General features: G+C 46.2%; 1 protein-coding gene across 2 annotated transcripts; it reads left to right on the top strand.

The window, feature by feature from the left end:
• Positions 1–48: 48 nt before the first annotated feature.
• Positions 49–19,000, top strand: Mtrr (5-methyltetrahydrofolate-homocysteine methyltransferase reductase). Of its 2 annotated transcripts, none has more exons than XM_028782731.1 (15): positions 49–112; positions 1,072–1,236; positions 2,213–2,366; positions 3,349–3,466; positions 5,640–6,012; positions 7,388–7,513; positions 8,878–9,031; positions 10,083–10,171; positions 11,259–11,439; positions 13,066–13,108; positions 13,782–13,968; positions 14,755–14,873; positions 15,296–15,388; positions 15,484–15,666; positions 18,104–19,000. In XM_028782731.1, exons 2-15 carry the CDS (start codon positions 1,108–1,110, stop codon positions 18,246–18,248), a joined length of 2,094 nt encoding a protein of 697 aa, XP_028638564.1. In that variant the 5' UTR covers positions 49–112; positions 1,072–1,107; the 3' UTR covers positions 18,249–19,000. The 2 variants fall into 2 exon arrangements, with proteins under 2 accessions (XP_028638564.1, XP_028638565.1); XM_028782732.1 differs by lacking the exon at positions 49–112 and adding an exon at positions 220–522.
• Positions 19,001–19,465: the final 465 nt, after the last annotated feature.

Here is a 19,465-nt window from a genome sequence, read left to right as displayed (position 1 = left end):
GTATTGGTGGTCGTGCGGAGCATGCGTGATGTGCGGCGCGCGCGTGCGCGGTGTTCCCGGACGGTGCCTGTCAGAGGAAAAAGGGGTCGCGCGCAGGAATTCGCGCCTGGAGGTACACGGCCGGGAATGGCGGGAGCGAAGCAAGTCGTGGGGAGCCGGGACTTACGCCTGCGCAGTGGGATGCCCTCTCTGAGTCTCCCGGACCGATGTGGGGTTCACGGGGTGCGGTGAGGAGTAGTCTTCTCCGCCACCTTTTCCCAAAGCCTCGTGAGCCCGCACGTGTCGCGTTGCGAGTCGCCCACTGGTCCTGTCAACTCTGTAGCGATGCTTCCTAACGAACCTTTTCAGTTTTTATGACCTAGCTCCCCAGCAGATAAGCAACAAGGGCTTAAGAACTGTAGTTGGTTCACTCACGAAAAGATAATTTTATACAGACTGGCTACCATTCAGCGTCAGCCACTGGATAGAATGGCACAGTGTGGAATACCGGAGCCCTTTATTTTTCTCTTGGTTATCTCCAGGGTAAGGCATGGATTAGAAATACCGTCTCTGTGTAAAGTCCATGTACACTGACTACTGATTTATGCAACTATGCGAACTTTGATGAGGACCAGTACTTTGATTCGAATCTAGCAGGAAACACGAATTCCCCAGTTTTACGGGAATACTGTACAGGTTTTGTTGTTGTTGTTGTTGTTGTTATTGTTGTTTGTTTTTTTAATGGCAGAAACAGTAGCCATTGTAATTGACACTATGTTTGAGCTTTGTTTAGTCCCTTCGCCATTCAGGCTTATGATCCTAATTCTGAGTACAGAAAGGCAGATCACTCCTGCAGGTATGCACTTCCGAATGACAGACACTTGCAATACCCAAAGGTAGCTAGAAATCTGGAGTGGACTTCATGCAATCAAGGGTCTCACTTCTGTAGATCCCCTGTCTTAATTCTCTCGTACTGTGGTTCATTTAAAATTAGAGCTAAGAAACAAGTTTAGAGAACGGTGTTTCAAATTATGTTTGGACGTCATGCCACTTCATTACACAGTATACCTTTCTTCCCTTTGTGGTTTTTAGTCTCACGGTTAGAGTTACAGCTGATGACCTGAGGTGATGAGAAGGTTTTTGTTACTGTATGCTACACAGCGAGGACAGGCAAAGGCTATAGCGGAAGAAATAAGTGAGCAGGCTGTGTCACACGGGTTTTCTGCAGATCTTCACTGTATCAGTGAGTCAGAAAAGGTAAGGGCTGCTATTCCTGTCCATTTTCCTGTACTTTGTTGTGGAATGAGGCTATATACCCTTTTTTTTGGGGGGGGGGGCGCCGTGTTTACAGGGGGCTTGCCCAAGCTAGCCTTGAACTTACATTGTAGCTCTGGCAAAACTTGAACTTGGGATCCTCCCGCCAACTAGCTGAGATTAACACAACAGTATACATTTGAATTAGGTTAAAAACCTCACGACCTCACTTGCATTTCAGCCTGTCTTCACTGGGATATCTCCTGTTGCTCCTGTGTTCCTTCATTTTTTGTTTTTAAAGTATGCTTGTTTATTGTTGCAGAACTGTGCTCTTTGTAGACCAGGCTGACCATGAACTCTAGAGAGCCACGGCCTCTGCCTTCTAAGTAATGGGATTAAAAGCATACACAGTCATGCCTGGCAGTGTTCTGATGTTTTAATTCTAGGTACTCAGTGTCGGTCATCTTTGTTATCTTTGTTTCTGCCTCACCTTGATGCTGTAAAAACACTTTGCTCTTTTTACTTTCGTGTGTGTGTTTTGTGTGTGTGTGTTTAGTGTGATATATATATATAATTTTACTGCCTGCTGCTCAAGATAAAATGTCCCCCTGACAATTTAATGGGCCTGTTTACTTCTCATGTCTTCCTGAAGTACAGAATTCGATAACAGCCTGGGGGGAGACGGGGCTTTTCTTAGTGTACCATGTGGAGGGAAAAGTGTTAAACTCTCCTAGCCTCCTGGTGCCATCAGCAAAAGTGAACTAAAAAGGCAGTGTTCCTTTGAGTTACTTGACAGTGTGATTGAGGGACCTAGTCACAGACTGCTCACTAGTGTGTGTGTTACGATAACTCAGCCAGAAGAAAAATTAGAAGGAAGCATGCAAGACAGGAAAGTGGGCTCATGGCCTCCGGTTCTTTTGTCTTGATCTTGCCAGTGTGCTAACTCACAAATCTGCAGTACTGCATCCTTGTTTTGTAGTATGACCTAAAAACAGAAACTGGCCCTCTGGTGATGGTTGTATCCACCACGGGTACCGGAGACCCACCTGACACAGCCCGCAAGTTTGTTAAAGAAATACACGACAAGACACTGCCCACAGACTTCTTTGCTCACCTGCGGTATGGATTATTGGGTAACTATTTCACTTTTACTATATGCAGTTACTACTTTGACATATGAATGTATCTTTCAAAATCTTGAAATAAAATTACATGGGTCTCTTTATTTCTACATAAATATTATATCTATATAAAATATAGAAATGTCAATCATTCTCCAGTTTGTACCCCAAAGCAATGCTCTGATCCTCTCTTCCCTCTGTTCTGGGTATGTCTTGAGGATCAAACTCAGGACCTTGTCTATAGAGATCAGGTTGAAGCCTGACCCAGCCGTTCTCGTCAGTGGTGGGCCGTGTACGTTCCCATCACACACTCACTCTGTTGTCAAGCCATGGGGACAACTAAACTGAGAGACTTAAGTTTTCAGTGTTGAATTTTCAAGCAGATGTAAAGCATTAGCTTTCTCAGTATCCGAGACTGGAGCAGTTCTTTAAGTTGACATGACAGAGGTGTACACAGCCTCTGCTTGTCACACAGGTGTGCCAGGGTATGCAAATCAGAAGTGGCAAGTGCTCTTGAGGGAAGATCGGTATGTGTAGGTTACATGGTCACTGTTATAGCTGTCGGGTGGTATTGTGGCTTCAGAACCACCATGGCGTGTAAGCAAGCAGATGTGGCTATGTTCCAGAGAAACCTTCCTTACACGCATAGAGTGTGCTTGGCAGTTGTGTTCAGAGTTGGGAAAGTGTACAGTACAGACGCTGGGTTTGAAAGCCAGCTGTACCTGTTTCTTCAGATTCCTGTATTGTTATAATAACTCACGGAAACAGAAATGTTAAATATGTATATTTCTTTGGCCAGTAGCCTGTATTTGTATGATATGCAGTAGAAAAGCATTTCATACTTACGATTACTGGAAAAAATAAGGAAACGTGGATCTATACGTTATACATGATGGATACGTAAGAGTGTGGGGAAGTATTAAGACATTTTGTATCGCTGTCCGTCATATTGTTGAGCCTTCATACTCCCTGAGTATGTATTTGGGTTCTCTAGGTTTGGGTGACTCAGAATACACATACTTCTGCAATGGAGGGAAAGTAATTGACAAACGACTTCAGGAGCTTGGAGCCCAGCATTTCTACGACACCGGCCATGCTGATGACTGTGTAGGGTAAGGGCAATGCACTTCTGTTTTTCAGTAAGCTCTACACAGTGATGGAAGTTGTAAGCTTATGAAAGACATTTGCTTTGGTTTAGCACCGACAGTCATCGAGAGTCTTATAATGACGTCATTTTAGCTCTGGGTCCCAGGAAGGTCGGATGAGTAGACCCTGGTTGGCCTGTGACATCCATCTCCCATGTCCCCCTATACCCTCAGTACCTGTTAATGGAAAAAGAGAAGTGCCCCGCACAGCTTACGTGCCTCCCAGTATAGACAGACGTATTTATAAGAGTGAGCATTTTCTCTGGCCACATTGGTATCACCTATATGTCTTCTCTCTGCCCTGCACACGGGGGCGCTGGTTGCATCTCCTCTGGTGGGACGAGCCCTGCAGGCTGGGCATCACTGACCGTGGCATGGCTTGGCTGTCTCTTTCCATCGCAATGGCTGCACTGTTAGCCTTTTTCCCATGTTCCTGTTTGCAGCTCGGTATTTAAGCCTGTGCACAGCCTTCCCTGGCCTCCCAATGTGTTTCTTTCCAGTCGTCAGCATTGTCCCGTCACAGTTTGCTGCCCAGCCTTTGACTGTCATTGCTGTAGCCACATAATAGTTTGTTGTGGTTTTGTTTTGACCAGGTAAAAAACTGAGTGAGTTTCTAGTCACTGTGCTTAGTAAATAACCTGTTTGTGGAAGTAATGACATCAGTAATGTCCTGCTTCTCTCTGGTGGTGGCCTCTCGTGTTTGCTCTCATCCTGCCTGGCGCCCATGCCTTCCGTGATTTCCTTCAGCTGAAGACAGTTTCCACATGTTAGCTGCTCATTCTGCAGCTTCATCTTGAGCTTTCACTGTGAGCTAGGTTTAATTGTAGGATAATGCTTGTATCTGTCCTTTAGGCTGTCTCCTATAATACCACACATAGACATCTCCAAAGGATCCTGGGTCACTTACTCGATCAAGTGTTAAAATTCCTGAGGGTGTCTCAGTAGTTTGTGCGTCCTCACCATTGAGCCTAACTGCTTTATGTGTCTGTGGAAGACATTGCTGTGTGCTGTCCCTCCAGGCTGAAGCAGAAAATGCATTTGCACTCACACGCCTGGGTTGACATCTTCCATCCCTTCTTGATGACCAAAGCTCTGGTCACTCATGTTTCTGTGCCTGTGGTAGATAATGACAGGGCGTGGTCAGACAGACCGATGCTCTCGGCCTTTGATACTGTGCTTCTTCACAGTGGGTACTGAGTGGATGTGAGCTCCCTTCAGCATTACTGGTAGCATCGTCTTACTCTTTGTCAAGTACAGGAATCGTGCTTTACATGTAACTTAGCATTGAACTTGCATTCATGAAGACTCCCCAGGATAAATGCAGTGCAGAGTCCGTGAATTTACAGTCGGAGTCCTAGGAAGACAAGGCAGAGATGAGCCTCCTGATGGTCACGTCGTACCTTAGTGATTCAGATTTGACGCGCCTTTCAGTTGAGGTGAAAAGTGATCTTTTTTTTTCTTCAGCGTTCCGACACAGTCTTGCCCTAGCCCTCTCCTTAGCCACCACTGTTGCCACATCTCAGGAATATTGCGGCTGTCTTAGACTTTGTTAGTCCTAGCTGAACTTCTGCAAGTTAGGAATGAATGTGTGATCAAGTCAGCTTTCCTTTTAAGAAATTGATTTTAAAATGTAAAAGACATATTCATAGATTGGTAGAAAGGGAAGTTTGTATTTAATCAGACATTTACTTTGAATGAAGGATGATTTCTTGATGATGCCTGTAGACGAAAGATCAATACATTCAGTAGACAAAGTAAGTGGTGCCTTCAGCTGATGGAATGATATTTAAAACACGAGTCTGACTGAGCTCTGCTAATGACATTAGGATTGAACCCATCTGTAAACTGCCAGCTCCCTAAAGCTCAGATGACCAACTGAGAGTAATTATATTCCTGTTACCAGGCAAAACAGCTCCGCATATTAGCTCATTTGCTCTGCACGCATGCTCAGATTGTACAGAGTGTGTCAACACAGTCCTGTGCCTTTGAAAATGTATTAGTGGTGGTTTTAATAGTCTCTTTTGTGCTCCTAATGGTTGCATATAGTCCTCTGCTGAATGCACCAACTACTGCTGTCTCATTGTTACACGCAAACGGACGGCCCAGGCATTTAATTGTTCTTGCTTTTCATCCATGCCAGTTTAGAGCTTGTGGTCGAGCCGTGGATTGATGGACTCTGGGCTGCTCTCACAAAGCACTTTACGTCACTCGGAGGTCAAGAAGACATGAATAGCGCACTCCCACGGGCATCAGATGTCCCCTTGAGCACTGCCATGAAGCCAGAGTTGTCACACATCCAGTCACAAGTTGAACTTCTGAGATTAGAGGACGTGGGGAAAAGGGACTCTGAGCTTCGGGAACAAAATGACACAAACAGGAGTCAGCCAAGTCGGATCGAAGACTGTGACTCCTCGCTTGTCCACTCGGTCCCCCCACTCTCACAGACGTCTCTAAGTATTCCTGCTGCGCCCCCAGAGTATTTGGAGGTCCATCTTCAGGAGTGTCTTGGCCAGGTGAGAGATCTGCTGTGTGCTCTGTGCTCCATATGCTGCTGAACTGTGTGTTTGCCTTGTGTTCTGTTTGTTTTTCACATCAGAGGTCCGCATCTCCTGAACCAAGCGTAGCGTCCCCTCTGCTGTGCCTCCTGTTCATGCAGCAGCTGTGCCTGTTGTACTGTGCAGTGTCTGTGGCTGCTCTCACCTCAGGTCTGCAAAGGAGAGAGCACTTACTCTCCAGCCTTCCAAAGAAGCTATGCCCATCTCTGTCTCAGATGGCTTGACGTTGTAGTCGTCTGTTTCTGTCTCTGACAAAGCCTTTCATGGTGCCACTCTCGCTCTGTCTTCACTTTGAGTTGCTGAGTGGTCTGCTTGCTCACGGCATCTCTAAGGCGCTGAGTTCATCCAGCCCTGAGGTGCAGAGCTTCGGCATCCCTCTCAGCCAGGCTCTCCCAGACTTTGATGTCAGACTCCCCCACCCTCCACTGACACCGCCCTTAACGCCGAAGCTCCACCTTCCTTCTGTGACAGTGTGGGAGGCCTCACCACCCAGGCGCACGCCCAGATCCAGACTCCTGTTTTAGCAGTCTGATTAGACTACTCTAGCACTGGGTGTCACTGATCCCAACGTCAGACTGTGAGATGTTTGTCTTGGCAGTTGTGTCTGGGCTGGAGGGATGGAAGCAGGATTAGACACAGTGAGAAGCTGAGCGTGCTACATTCTCAGCAAGGGCTTCAGCATCTCTTGGGATTTTGTAAAACTGACGACTGGTTCTTAATCATTAGTCTGGAGATGGGACATGGGGCCTGGGTTTATAGTCATTAGATTTAGGCTACTCTCCAAGGGGAGGTGGCTGAGGCAGGCTGTGACCTTGGAATGCTGAGTGCTTCCTGCAGATGGAGCTGAGGGCTGAGCCAGTGCTGATCGTAGATATTCTGAAAGTCACATTCCAGAGTCTCCCTGACTGGGCCCCCAGCATCCAGCTCTGACTTGCCCCCAGCCTTCCCAGTTGTGCAGTTGGTTGGCTATCATTTGTTACAATTATTTCTATTTTTAAATGCAATAAAATCAAGTTAGAAGAGGAATTAGAAGCTATCACAAGAAATTAGGTTTCTATGCTGTTTCCTAAGTCCTGTGCTGTCGGTCCTGGGGCTGACAGTTACGAATGCCTCTGAAGTACCCAAAAGCAAGAATACCCTTCCTACATCAGGCCTGCTTGCCAGTAGCCTTAGCTGGATGGCTGTAAGCCCTAGGGCTCCATCTGTCTCAGCAGCTTTTTCATGTGATTATGGGGATTGAACACTGGTCTTTGTGTTTGCACTTTACTGACCAACCCATCTTCCCAGCCTGGACATTGCATCTCATTGTATTCTATCCCATTTGTTTCTCGAGGAGGGAAACCAAGCATCTGTGCCGTCGTCAACGGATCCAATTTTTCAAGTTCCAATTTCGAAAGCTGTTCAGCTGACTACAAATGATGCCGTCAAGACCGCTCTGCTGTTGGAATTGGACATTTCAGTAAGTTGATGCTGAGTTCATTCTCTGCAGGGTGCTGCCCTTTAAGTGCTTGGGTACTACACCCAAGAGGAGGAGGCGTCTCCTGCAAGACGCCTAGCTGTTGTTTCCTCCTCCTTTCCACTTTAGAGCAGAGGCGAGGCGTGACTGGCACGGACAGTGCAGAACATAGCACTGTTGCCGTGGTCATTGCCATGAGACTAATGCAGTCCAGACAGCATTCATTGAGGCTAGACAGTCAGGAAAGTGCTAACTTCTCTGAGCAGATGTTCTGATTCTTTGGAGAATCTGAAAAGATTTTGGAATCTCTTCAGAAAAGTGACAGTAGAGAACATTTGCCTATGGGGTCAGGGACTCTACCTCTACGAGGTCATTTGAACACCATCCATGAGCCCACCTGCATCTACTGACTCTGTGAGGGATCCTTCAGCCATTTGTCTTGAAGAATATCCCAATAAATGAAATCAGAGCATCTCAGGTTGACTGTGAGAATTCAGTAGAGCTTTCTGATAGAAAAAAAAAGACAACAGGCATCTTAACCTAGTGGTTTTGTGTCTATTAGTGACAGAGTCCACATATCTTTTAAATGTGCAAGTGTGGTGTGTGTATATGTGTGTATATGTGTGTGTGTGTGTGCCGGACAGTTATGGTAGGAAGCTTCCTGGAATACTCTTCCATCTCCTTCATTGAGGCAGCCTCTCTGTCAGACTCAGAGCTCTCCAGTATGGCTGGTCCCCACAAACAGCTTGCCGTCAGATGGGCTTTCCATGTGTCCACCTTCCAAGGCTGGATTTACAAATGGGCACACACCCAACTAGCATTTATATGGGTTCTGAAAATCTGAACTTCAATCTGCAAACTCACTGGCCAGAGCCTTATCTGTTCTTGCCATGTTTATTTTGTTTGGGTTTTTAAAGATTATGTCTCACTCTGTAAACCAGGCTGGTCTCAGAATTCAAGACATCTGCCAGAATCTGGCTCCCAAATGATAAAATCAAAGGTGAGCACCATAACACCCAGGGCACGCTCATACACACATACACACACCACACACACACACTCACACACTACACAACACACACATACACACACCACACACCACACACACACTCACACAACACACAACACACACACACACTCACCACTCATACACACTCACACACACACAGGTCCTTTCTGGAGTAACTACGATGAAAGTCTTTGTTTGATTAATTGGATTTACTCCTTGGGGTCTCTCTTGGTTAGAATTGCTCTGTGAGCTCCTGTTCTAAGCTAGCCGTAATGAAAACAGCTTTTGTTGCTCCATACCTTAAACTGTTTTAATGCATAGGATTCTTCTTTTCTGTTTCACCTCCATTCTTCTCTAGAAAATAGAGTTTTCCCATCAACCTGGAGATTCCTTCAATGTGATCTGTCCAAACAGTGATTCTGATGTCGAAAGCCTGCTTCACAGGCTGCAGCTGGCTGATAAGCGAGCCCACCGTGTCATCTTGAGACTTAAGACGGACACTAAGAAGAAAGGTAGGATGGATGGTGGACACACCCAGCATCCTGTGTGCTGGCTGCACAGATGCCGCAGCTCAGCCACATTCCATGCTTGTGCGTACACACATGTGCACGCGCGCACACACACACACAAGACCACAAGCAAGCCCTGGTGCTGATGGGCTCTTGTCACTGTTCTTTCTTACAGCGCCTAGTGTGATGGACTTTACTTGTCTTGAGCACTGTTGGCACCAGAGGAGCCTGAGTCTTTATGTAAAATTTCTATTATGTTTATTTTTCATACTGACATTTTATTATATAAAAATAATTTTTCTGTATATAAAATAAACTTTGTTATTTAAACTATTAATATTACTTACATAGAATCTTCAACTTATTCAGTCCTAAAGTTCCCATTTTTTCAAAAAGAGTTGTTTTTATTTTGTCTGGGGGGTGTGTGTGTGTGTGTGTGTCTGACATATATGTGTGTCTGTGGGATGTGTGTGTATGTGTATAGTATATATCTGTGTGTGATGTGTGTGTGTCTGTGTGTCTGGTGTGTGTGTGTTAGTGTCTGTGATGTGTGTGTGTGTCTGTGTTGTGTGTATGTGTGTGTGTGTGTGTGTGTGAGTGTGCGCACCTGGTTGAGAACAGGAAAGGATATTGGCTTCCCCTGGAGCTAGAGTTAAAGGCTTGTGGGTCTTGGGAACTGGGCTCCTCTAGAAGAACAGCTAGCATGCTCAGTAACTGACCCATCTCTCCAACCCCTGAACTTATTTCTAATTTTACTGGAACATGGTCGTCTTTTGCCATTTTGTTATTTAATTTTAGATAATTTTCATTTATTTTATTTGGTACATTTTGAATTTATCACTTCTCGTTTTATGAAGTAGGCATCTCCTTTTTCTCTGGCATATATTTATTTCGGCCAGTCACTGCTTGGACATTGCCACAAGTCACACACTTGGTAGGATTGCAGTGCAAAGTGTTGCAGCTAGCTGTATTTAGTGAATGCAGAGCGTGTTCTAAAAATGTGTTTGTGGTTGTGTCTTTTCTCTGGCCTGACACTTCCTGCCTCACCTGCAAGGAGCTGCCCTGCCCCAGCATGTACCTGAGGGGAGTTCTCTCCAGTTCATCCTCACCTGGTGTCTTGAAATACGAGCAGTTCCTAAAAAGGTATGTCTTCTCGTCCTCTCTGAGGAACTTGAAGGTGGACAGGGCTCTGTCGAGGACCCTGTTCAGATGTCTTTCTAAGGCCGTGAAAACGGGTCTCCTTCAGTCGCCTTTTCGTCTGACGTTAACACTGCAGCCCCAGCCCGAGTCTTCCACCCAGTGTCTTACTACAGATCTGTGCAGTGCTGCCGGTTTACTGCTCCTGGATGCGACCTTGGGGAAGTGGAAGGGCTGCCAGCCTTCATGGCTGTTTACAGGAATTTTGAAATAGACTGAGCCACTAGAGGTCACTGTCACACCAGGAACTGCACTTAAAACATTCGATAAACTAAACGTTGTCTACACATTTTCTAAACTGTTTTACTAGACTTGTCTGAGCAGAGAGACTGTGGTCATTAAAGACGAGCTTCCACACGGCTCTGTGGAGGTGCCTGCCGCACTGCTGGTCTTGGGAAGCAAACAGAGTTCATTTTAATGAGAACTTCTTCATTTTAATTAATTCAGCATTGTTTTAATTTTACCAGTTTTTTAAATTTTACAATGCATATGTAAATATATTTTTACTGTGCAAACTATGCTGTATAAGAATATCTACATGGACGTGACATGGGACGTAAAAGTTTTTTAACCACACCCTCAGAGTTCAAGTCTGGAATCTAATCCCTCTTCCACAGCAAGTCTGCGTGTTCTCCTGTGCAAAGACCAAGGGTATTTTTAATGGCTGCACCATAGGTTGTTGGCTTGATCATGAATATATATCTGGGCTGTTTCTAGATTTTCTATGGAGAAAAATAATGTCAAAGCAGAAATTTCTGTACTGTGATGGTCTTTGCACACATGTTTTAAACGTTTGTGTAAAATAAAGTCTTTAGAGTAGAACTGATATTTTAAATGATTTATACTTTAAAACCTTGCAATATTTTCTGCTATTTGAGGATGTTCTTTCTCATTCCTTTGATCTTTTATTTATTTGCTTGTTTGTTTCATTCATTTATTTATTTGTTTATTTGAGACAAGCTCTCACCCTGTAACTGTGGCTGGCCTAGAACTCAGGGAGCTAACTGTAACCACAGCTGGCCTCTCTCTGCAGGCGTTTTTGCGGGCGCTTGCAGACCACACCAGCAGTGCCCCTGAGAAGCGGAGACTGCAGGAGCTGTGCAGTAAGCAGGGAGCAGCTGATTACAACCACTTCATCCGGGATGCCAGCGTCTGCCTGCTGGACCTCCTGCTCACCTTCCCATCCTGCCAGCCTCCACTCAGCCTCCTGCTGGGTGAGTCGCCCTCCCTCCCTTCCGCAGCCGGTCTCTGTCAGTGAGCCTCTGTGAGGTGAAGAAGGCTGGCTGGCTGTTCTATGAGTCTTGTGCAGATACAGTGTGGACATGTCCCTCTTCCATACATCCTGATCCTTTTCTTCTTTGTTAGTTTTTCCTTCTCTTAGTGTCACTGTCACTTTCTCTATTAACTCATCCAATTGTGTTTGGTTTTTTACTTAGAATTTAGCATCTTTTCTAGTTTGTTTTTTTCATTGAGGGCTTTTAGCTGAGTTTCCCTAGCAGTGAATATTGAGAGGGAAAGAATGATCCTCGTGAAAGCCGGTCAGCATGTGGTGTGACTGCATGAAGCATGCGCTCTGGGAAAATGCGGGGTCACTTTCATCGCATGCATGCAGAAGCACGGTGTTCCAGAACAGCGGAGGCCTTTGTGATCCAGGCTGACACACCTGGGGCATGGGGAGCCAGCCAACTCACAGGGGCTGGAGCTGCCCCCAGGAGTGACGGCCATGAGCCTGTGGGATCCTGCAGCCTTTCCTACTTCCCTGCATTAGCTTTTCTGTAGTGGGGCAGAGCCAGATGTTACCACTCATGTTTACACCATGAAAACATACATAGTCCTCTAGGTAAGCCATCGGGAGCCCTTTCAAGGCCTGTGCAGGGAATAGCTAGTCAGGTCTTGCTTTCTCTTACCATGATATCTTCATGTTCTTTTTCTTTGTCCTCCTCCTAAAATGGTTTTTAAAAAATCATCACACGAGGCTAGTCTTCCCCCATTTTGTCTAAGCCAGCTTTGCTGGTGCTTTCTGGCTTAGTGGTATAATGGAGGTGTAGAGGCTTGTGCCTGGCCAGGATACAGATTAGGAGCTAGAGGGAGTCAATGGGACCTACAAAATTGAAAATTTTCATTTCTTTAACAAAAAATAATACATCTAAAACTTAAGATAAACCCTGTACTGATCTTTGCTTTCCTGCTTTATTAAGACCAAGTTTAGAAGGAACTTTTCAACATTTTACCCAAATAAATTAAAAATAAAACAAATTATTCACAAAAATTCCAAAATTTGTAAGCAGGTATTTCAAATAGGGACGGTTTACTGTTGCTTTTACACAAGTCGCTGTGTATCATTAAGCCACTGGGATGCTGTGGAAGTTGCTTTGAGACAGGCTCACCGTGCACTTAAGATTCTGTTAAGTATATAAACACAAGAAGGAAAAGTACATGTTACCCCTAGTATTTCCTAAAATATCTGTCTTTGGTATTTTTGAGACCTTGACTTTATTTCACATCTGAAAGCTCTGGGATGCGTCTCCCTAGATGGTCCTTAGACACATCTGGGATGCGTCTCCCTAGATGGTCCTTAGACCATGAAAGCAGTGAGTCTGCTGCCCGAAGGCTGTTCATGCTCTGCCCTTACTAAGCTCACCCTGAGACCAGCATGGAGGAAGGGATCCTTTAGATCAGCTTTAGAGTTGAGCAGCGTATCACTGCATTGTGTACTGTAAAATATTATAAATGAGAGCGTGTTCTTTTGAATATTCTAAACAAGAAGGTTAAATGTAGGCCTGGATTTTCTTTTGTTCCTGTTTCAGTAGGCCTGAGCTAATTGCTTGTTTTATTTTTAGAGCACCTTCCTAAACTCCAGCCTCGACCATACTCGTGTGCAAGGTATGAATACTTACTAGCATAATATTCAGCTCCAAAATCAGGGAAACCTGAATGTCCAGCTCTCTAGTGACCAGGCCAGTTGCTGTGACCTCCCCTGCTCTGTAGAGTTCAGTGCGATCTGAAGAGCCCCAGGACTTCTGTGTTGTGGGAGTCACAGTTAGGGTGGATGGACCATCTGGTGTTCCCGTTTAAGGCAGTGGGCTCCAGTCTCATGGTCCCTGGGCACTCCAGCCGGTCTGTGCCTTCAGTGACAGTGCAGCATGAGCCTGTGGGAGTGAGCTCCCTGCATTTCTCACATTGTTTGCATGTCATACAGCATGGGTAGAGGTTTCAGAAGGTGTCTCCTGGTGATTCTGAACTTTGTGTTTTCTTCACTTACTTTCAGATTTGTCCTCTTAATAAATAATAGCCAGTGTATTAGCCCCTCATTTGCGTGGTAATAAAATCAGTCAGGTAAATACTGAGTGGGGAGTCATGAAGGAAGAGCCTTGGGGCGTCTCACTTTCTACAAACCTTACGGAAACAAAACTGGAAACTCCTGAGGTACCTCAGTGGGGTTGAGATGGCTCTTGTCTAGAGCCGTGGCCAGGTGAGGCCCCTGAGCCCCGCTTTATGATGAGCGAGCATCCTTCACCCCTGATGGATCCGTCAGAACTTGCCCGTGTCTTTGCAGCTCCAGCTTACGCCATCCAGACAAGCTTCACTTCGTGTTTAACATCGTCGAGTTTCCATCCAACCGCACGGCAGCCTCACCGCGGAAGGGAGTGTGCACGGGCTGGCTAGCCACATTGGTTGCTCCTTTTCTTCAGCCAAACACAGACGTTTCAAATGCAGACAGCTGTGACACTCTGGCTCCTGAGGTACTGAACCAGTGTGATTTCAGCCTTGCTACAGTTAGGCTCTCCTGCAACTAGAACATTGTACTCGCACCTTAAACGTGCAGATGTGTTTGCCAGCTGTTCTTGCTCATCCTGTCTGTAGAAAACAATGCCTTTTCTGTGGGGCACTGATGACCCAGGATGACAGGGTAGCAGTACAGCCATGGTGCCTTCCATTGCTGTGTCCCAACTATGTCTGTCATTTAAAACAGTTTTTAAAATGCTTTAAAATATTCCCTACATTGTGTACTGTGTACCCTGATCACCTCCCTAACCCCCCAGCACGCCCCAGCTGCATCTCCATCCCTCTTCGGGTCCTTATTTATTTGTTCCTTTGTTCAGTGATTTTACCTTACCTACTTAGTGCTGTCTGTATGCTTGAGAGTGTGGCATCATCTGCTGGGGCATGGGGACATACCAAGAGGCTACAGACTCAAAGCAAAGTGACTCTCCCAGCAGCCATCCTAAAGAGTTGCTTGCACTTCCACTGAGCCTGCTTTATCTTTCAGTTCACAGGTTAAAAACAAAACTAGGCTCAGGAAAAACACCTGTGATATGGGTAAAAAAGAAAGTATTTGCAGAGCAACCTTTTCCTTCCTCTGTAGTATCAAACATGCTCATGGCTTTAGCAAGGGGCTGGGCTGCTGTTTAACTTCATGATGCTTCTCTGGGGTGGGTTAACACTCGGACATCTTCACAGGATCGGCCTGGTTATGGACTCTCACGTGCTTGCCTTTTAAACTCACTGAATCTGTCTCAATATTCCAGATACCTATCTCCCCTCGGACAACAAATTCTTTCCACTTACCAGATGACCCGTCAGCCCCCATCATAATGGTGGGTCCTGGGACTGGCGTAGCCCCCTTTGTTGGCTTCCTCCAGCACAGGTGCGTATTCACTGTGGCTGCAGAGTCCTTGTAACCTCAGGTGGGAACAGCTGACCATTCTGTTCTTCAGAGGTTTTTTTTAAAATAATTGAGTATTGGTTGTAAAATTTGTACTTTGGAAAGTTTTTACCTAGTATCGGGTACTGTAGTGATTTGTCAGCATGAGGAAAGGAAACAGTATTTTTCAGTCTGGAGGGATGCTTTGTAATTCAGCTTAGTGCAAACAAGAGTCCAGGGTTAGTCCGTAGTGCTGTAGCATAAAAACTCAGATAATATCCAAACATAGCAAATGCTGATATTTTAAATGATTCGCTTGGAACAGTGCAAAGATGGGTTTTACAGACCTGTTTGTTGGTGATATTTCCTGTTGAAAAATATTTATGTATGTGCTTATTATCTCAAACACTTCCTTTTTACATTAGAGAAAAACTCCAAGAACAACACCCAGATGGAAATTTTGGAGCAATGTGGCTGTTTTTCGGCTGCAGACATAAGGACAGAGACTATTTGTTCAGGTACAGCGTGCCGCTGCTGTGATTGGACAGCTGTAACTGCAGACCTTGGCATCGCTAACCCCACCTCTCACTGACCTTGCGGTGCTATGTTGCAGGGAGGACCTCAGGCATTTCCTCAAGACTGGGGTCTTGACTCACCTGAAGGTCTCCTTCTCAAGAGATGCTGCACCTGAGGAGGAGGGGGCCCCAGCAAAGTATGTGCAAGACAACCTCCAGCGTCACAGCCAGCAGGTGGCCAGGATCCTCCTGCAGGAGAATGGCTACATTTATGTGTGTGGGTATGTAGCCAGATGGGAAGACCCAGCTGCTGCTGCAGCAGATGAATTGAGGGGCCGGTAATCGATGTGACAACATTGCTTTCACACACGTCACATGTGAGCACACAATGAATAATTCCAGGGCCCAGTTAACAGCCAGGGATTCTTTTCAGAAAGGCAGTGGTGAACACTGGCTCTTGCATTGGGGAATGCTTTGCTCTGGGCACATGTTTTTAGCATCTGAAAATCTGAATGTTAAAACCTTCATCACTTAAACCGATGTCTCAACATGGATTTTGTTGTGCTGAAGAATTTGTGGTTTGCACCACTGAGCTAGCAGAGCAGAAAGTAGAGTTTGACTCTGGGAGTGTCATCAGGTTAGAATCTGTCTTCTCTAGGTCAGTGTGGTAGGCAGATAGGCAGAAGGCCGGAGTCACTCCTGCAGTTACTAAGCTTTACGTGTGTGCTTCTGTGGGAGCTTTAAAGGCAGCACCCTGTGGACACTTACAATTGTAGAAACTCAGCTCTCAAACTTCCAGCTAGGTAAGGAAAATTTCAAGTGAGAAATTGTATTTTTATCCTAAAACACCCTGAGCACTGATCACACTCAGTCAGCCAAGCCCTTCTGACCTTGTTGCTGTGATGCAGAAGATGAAGTGCTGACTCTGCCTGGGTGATGTGACTGCGGCCACACCAGACTGACAGACTGGCACATGCTTGTCACATGCTGCCTGCCTTTCTTTCTTTATCTTTGTATGTTGTGGTCAATATTTTAAAAAGCAGTGCTTTGTCCAGGCTGTTACCAAACAGCCATCATTTTCCCGTGGCTCCAGCTCTGGACCGCAGCTCCCGCTAGCTTGAAACACCGGCCCTGGCACCCACGAGATGCCATCATGGTAGCTGGCTCTGCCAACCCACCATGCTGTCCGCTGTCCACATTCCTGGCTGAGCCCATGATAATACCCACCATCCTCGGTATCCAGAAATGAGACTCCTAATGCTTAAATATTATCCAGTATTTATAGATTTGGAGATGCTCAAATAGCAAGATGCCCACACGATTAGAGTTGTTACCCAGTATCTAACCTTTTGATAAGTAGCTACCTTAGACTGCTAGAGACACTTGGACATCAGCCGCCATCTTCTCTCCTCCTCTCCCTTGCTCCTCCTCTTCCTTCTCTCCTTCCTCCCTTCTCCCCCCACCCCCTTCACTCCTCTCACATTAGCTCCTCCCCAGTTGCTCCACTGCAAACAATGTAGCAGCAGCCAGAAACCATCCTGCTACATTTATATAGCTTCAACTGTCCAGAGGCTGGGTTGGGCTGTCTAGGTGACCTCACACCCTGATGGTCCCTGGCTCCCACATGAAGAGTGCTGCCGAGATCCACACACCGTGTTGGTCTCTGTTCTCATTTAGCTTCTGTGGACGTTCTTGGCCTGCGTGTTTGTGATGGCATTTTGGTCACGTTGAGGCTGACATGTCAGGCTTCTAAATAGCAGGTGCAGCTAATCACACAGAAGTGCCAGGAGCTGGTGACTGAAAACGTCACGGATATCTCCAGACTCTTAAATTCTCCTCTGCCATAATCCCCACTCCCACCCCCTCCAGTCACTGAGTCTCACCTTTCCTAGAGAGCAGTTGTGGTGAGTTCAGAGACAAAGGCTCGGAGTCACCTCACCAGTGACAAATGGAGTGGGCGGGCAGGTGCAGAGGACCATGACAGAGGAGGGCACCTGTCCAAAGCCAAGTGTGCGGCACTCAGCGGAAGAGTCTGTTGAGACGAGGGCAGAGAGGACCTGCAGGTCTGGCAGAGGGTGGACCTGTGTGGATAGATACTGGGGTGGTTGAGGAAAAGATGAGGAAGGAGACAGATCTGGCTCCTTAGACACCTCCCAAAGTAAACTGTGACAGGATGGGCTATATTCCAGACATCTGAAGATCTGTCCTACAGTTCCTTCATCCAGATATTGGCATGTAAGGAGACATGAGGTCCACTCCCTGATCTCAGACACTCTTAACACGGAGTTAGCAAGGGACATAGGTGCAATGTCTCTTCTGCCTTCATGAGCCAAGTTCTGTCCTCAGTGAAGGGGCCTGCCACGTCGTATGCATGAAGGGTTAGGACTAGGAGAGCGTGGGGGTCTACGGTACACGAAAGGGAAGGAGGGACCTGAACATGAGCCAGAGCCCAGCTCCCTCCTGCAGGAAAACTGAAGGCTATGCTAGGACTCTGCAGCCTAGGGAGGACTGTAAGCCATGGACCCATATGGTCAGCTCTGTTTAGAGCAGCCACCATGGGTGAAGGCTTGGCCTGTGGTAAGTGCTGGATATCTGGGAAACACTCTGAGAAGTGAGGAAAAAACAAAGATGGCAGGACCAGAGAGAACTGGGGGTGTGGCTAACAGGGTTTGGTTAAGGAAACTTCCTGTTTTATAAAGTCTGCTACTTTGTCTTTAGAGATGCCAAGAATATGGCCAAGGATGTGAACGACGCCCTTGTAGAGATCATAAGCAAAGAAGCTGGAGTTGACAAACTCGAAGCAATGAAGACACTGGCGACACTAAAGCAAGAAAAACGGTATCTGCAGGATATCTGGTCATGAGACTGGAAAGGAGACACTTGGGGTTTATCTTTGTTTGTTTTTTCTTGAAGTGCCAAAGGACAGTTTTACAGAAGATGAGTTTTGGAAGAGGCTGTATGGGGAACGGCTTGCTTACAGATACAAGAGGTACACTCACCTGACAGGCTCACAGGTTGTCTCCCACTCCTCCTCTGTGGCCCCATCCAGCACCTCACTGCGTGGAGGGGAAGAGGCAGCTCCCACCTGGCACCCCATTGCACATAGCTTCCCCAAGAGGACAGAGAGTCGATGCTCATCTGTGCCTGGACACATCTTGGAGAGCTTGTGGACATACTATCTTTCAATGAAGTATATTCAAAGCATATTCACACCAGTGATTAATACAAACATGCAAAGAATACTTTTGCATTTCTTTATTTAATTGTGGTTTATTATCAAAATTATATTTCTGATAAAATATTTTGATTTTGAGGTAATCCTTACAAGAGAAGGGCTTTATGCTACTTAGAAATATATTTTGAAATACATTTGAAATTGTGCTCTGCCATTTTCATCATGTCAGCTTTAGTGTCACGGTCCTACAGCTTAGGGGCACTTGCATTCCCCTGGCAAAGTCATCATGTGTACGTCTCAGTAATGCTGCGCCCTGTTCTTCTCATGGACTCCATTCATGTCTGCCCCTCACGGATAGGCTTGGTTTTTCCTCAATTCCTGACTGTACTTCTGTGATTCCGCTCAGATTAAAGAACTCCAGTTAGGTTTCTAATACCAAATTCTCTTGCAAGTTATGAAAACAAAGTATATAAAAGGAGTCTGTGCCATTGTGTGTATAGCTGCTGAACAAAAACTGGGGAAAGCAACTTAAAGAGAGATGGTATTTTAGCTCACAGTCCCGGTGTGCAGTCCACAGTGCTGGGGACATCATGGTGGCAGAAGGAGGAGGCAACTGGTCACATCCCATCCAGTCAGGAAGGAAAAGACACGCGTGCCTCACAGGCTTTCTCCTCTCATACACTCTAGGATGCACCACATGGAGCCTCTTCATACACTCTAGGGTGCACCACACAGAGCCTCTTCATACACTGTAGGGTGCACCACACGGAGCCTCTTCATACACTCTAGAGTGCACACACATGGAGCCTCTTCATACACTCTAGGATGCACCACACGGAGCCTCTTCATACACTCTAGGGTGCACCACACGGAGCCTCTTCATACACTCTAGGGTGCACCACACG

Source organism: Grammomys surdaster, unplaced genomic scaffold (assembly GCF_004785775.1).
Source record: "Grammomys surdaster isolate TR1022 unplaced genomic scaffold, NIH_TR_1.0 843, whole genome shotgun sequence".
NCBI lineage: Eukaryota > Metazoa > Chordata > Mammalia > Rodentia > Muridae > Grammomys > Grammomys surdaster.
This window is presented reverse-complemented; position numbering and strand designations above follow the sequence as displayed.

Coding starts and splice junctions, on each gene's coding strand:
- Mtrr (XM_028782731.1), top strand. CDS start 1,108: ATGAGAAGGTTTTTGTTACTGTATGCTACACAGCGAGGACAGGCAAAG. Junction 2,367..3,348: donor CCTGCGGTATGGATTATTGG/GTAACTATTTCA, acceptor TGGGTTCTCTAG/GTTTGGGTGACTCAGAATAC. Junction 6,013..7,387: donor TTCAGGAGTGTCTTGGCCAG/GTGAGAGATCTG, acceptor TTGTTTCTCGAG/GAGGGAAACCAAGCATCTGT.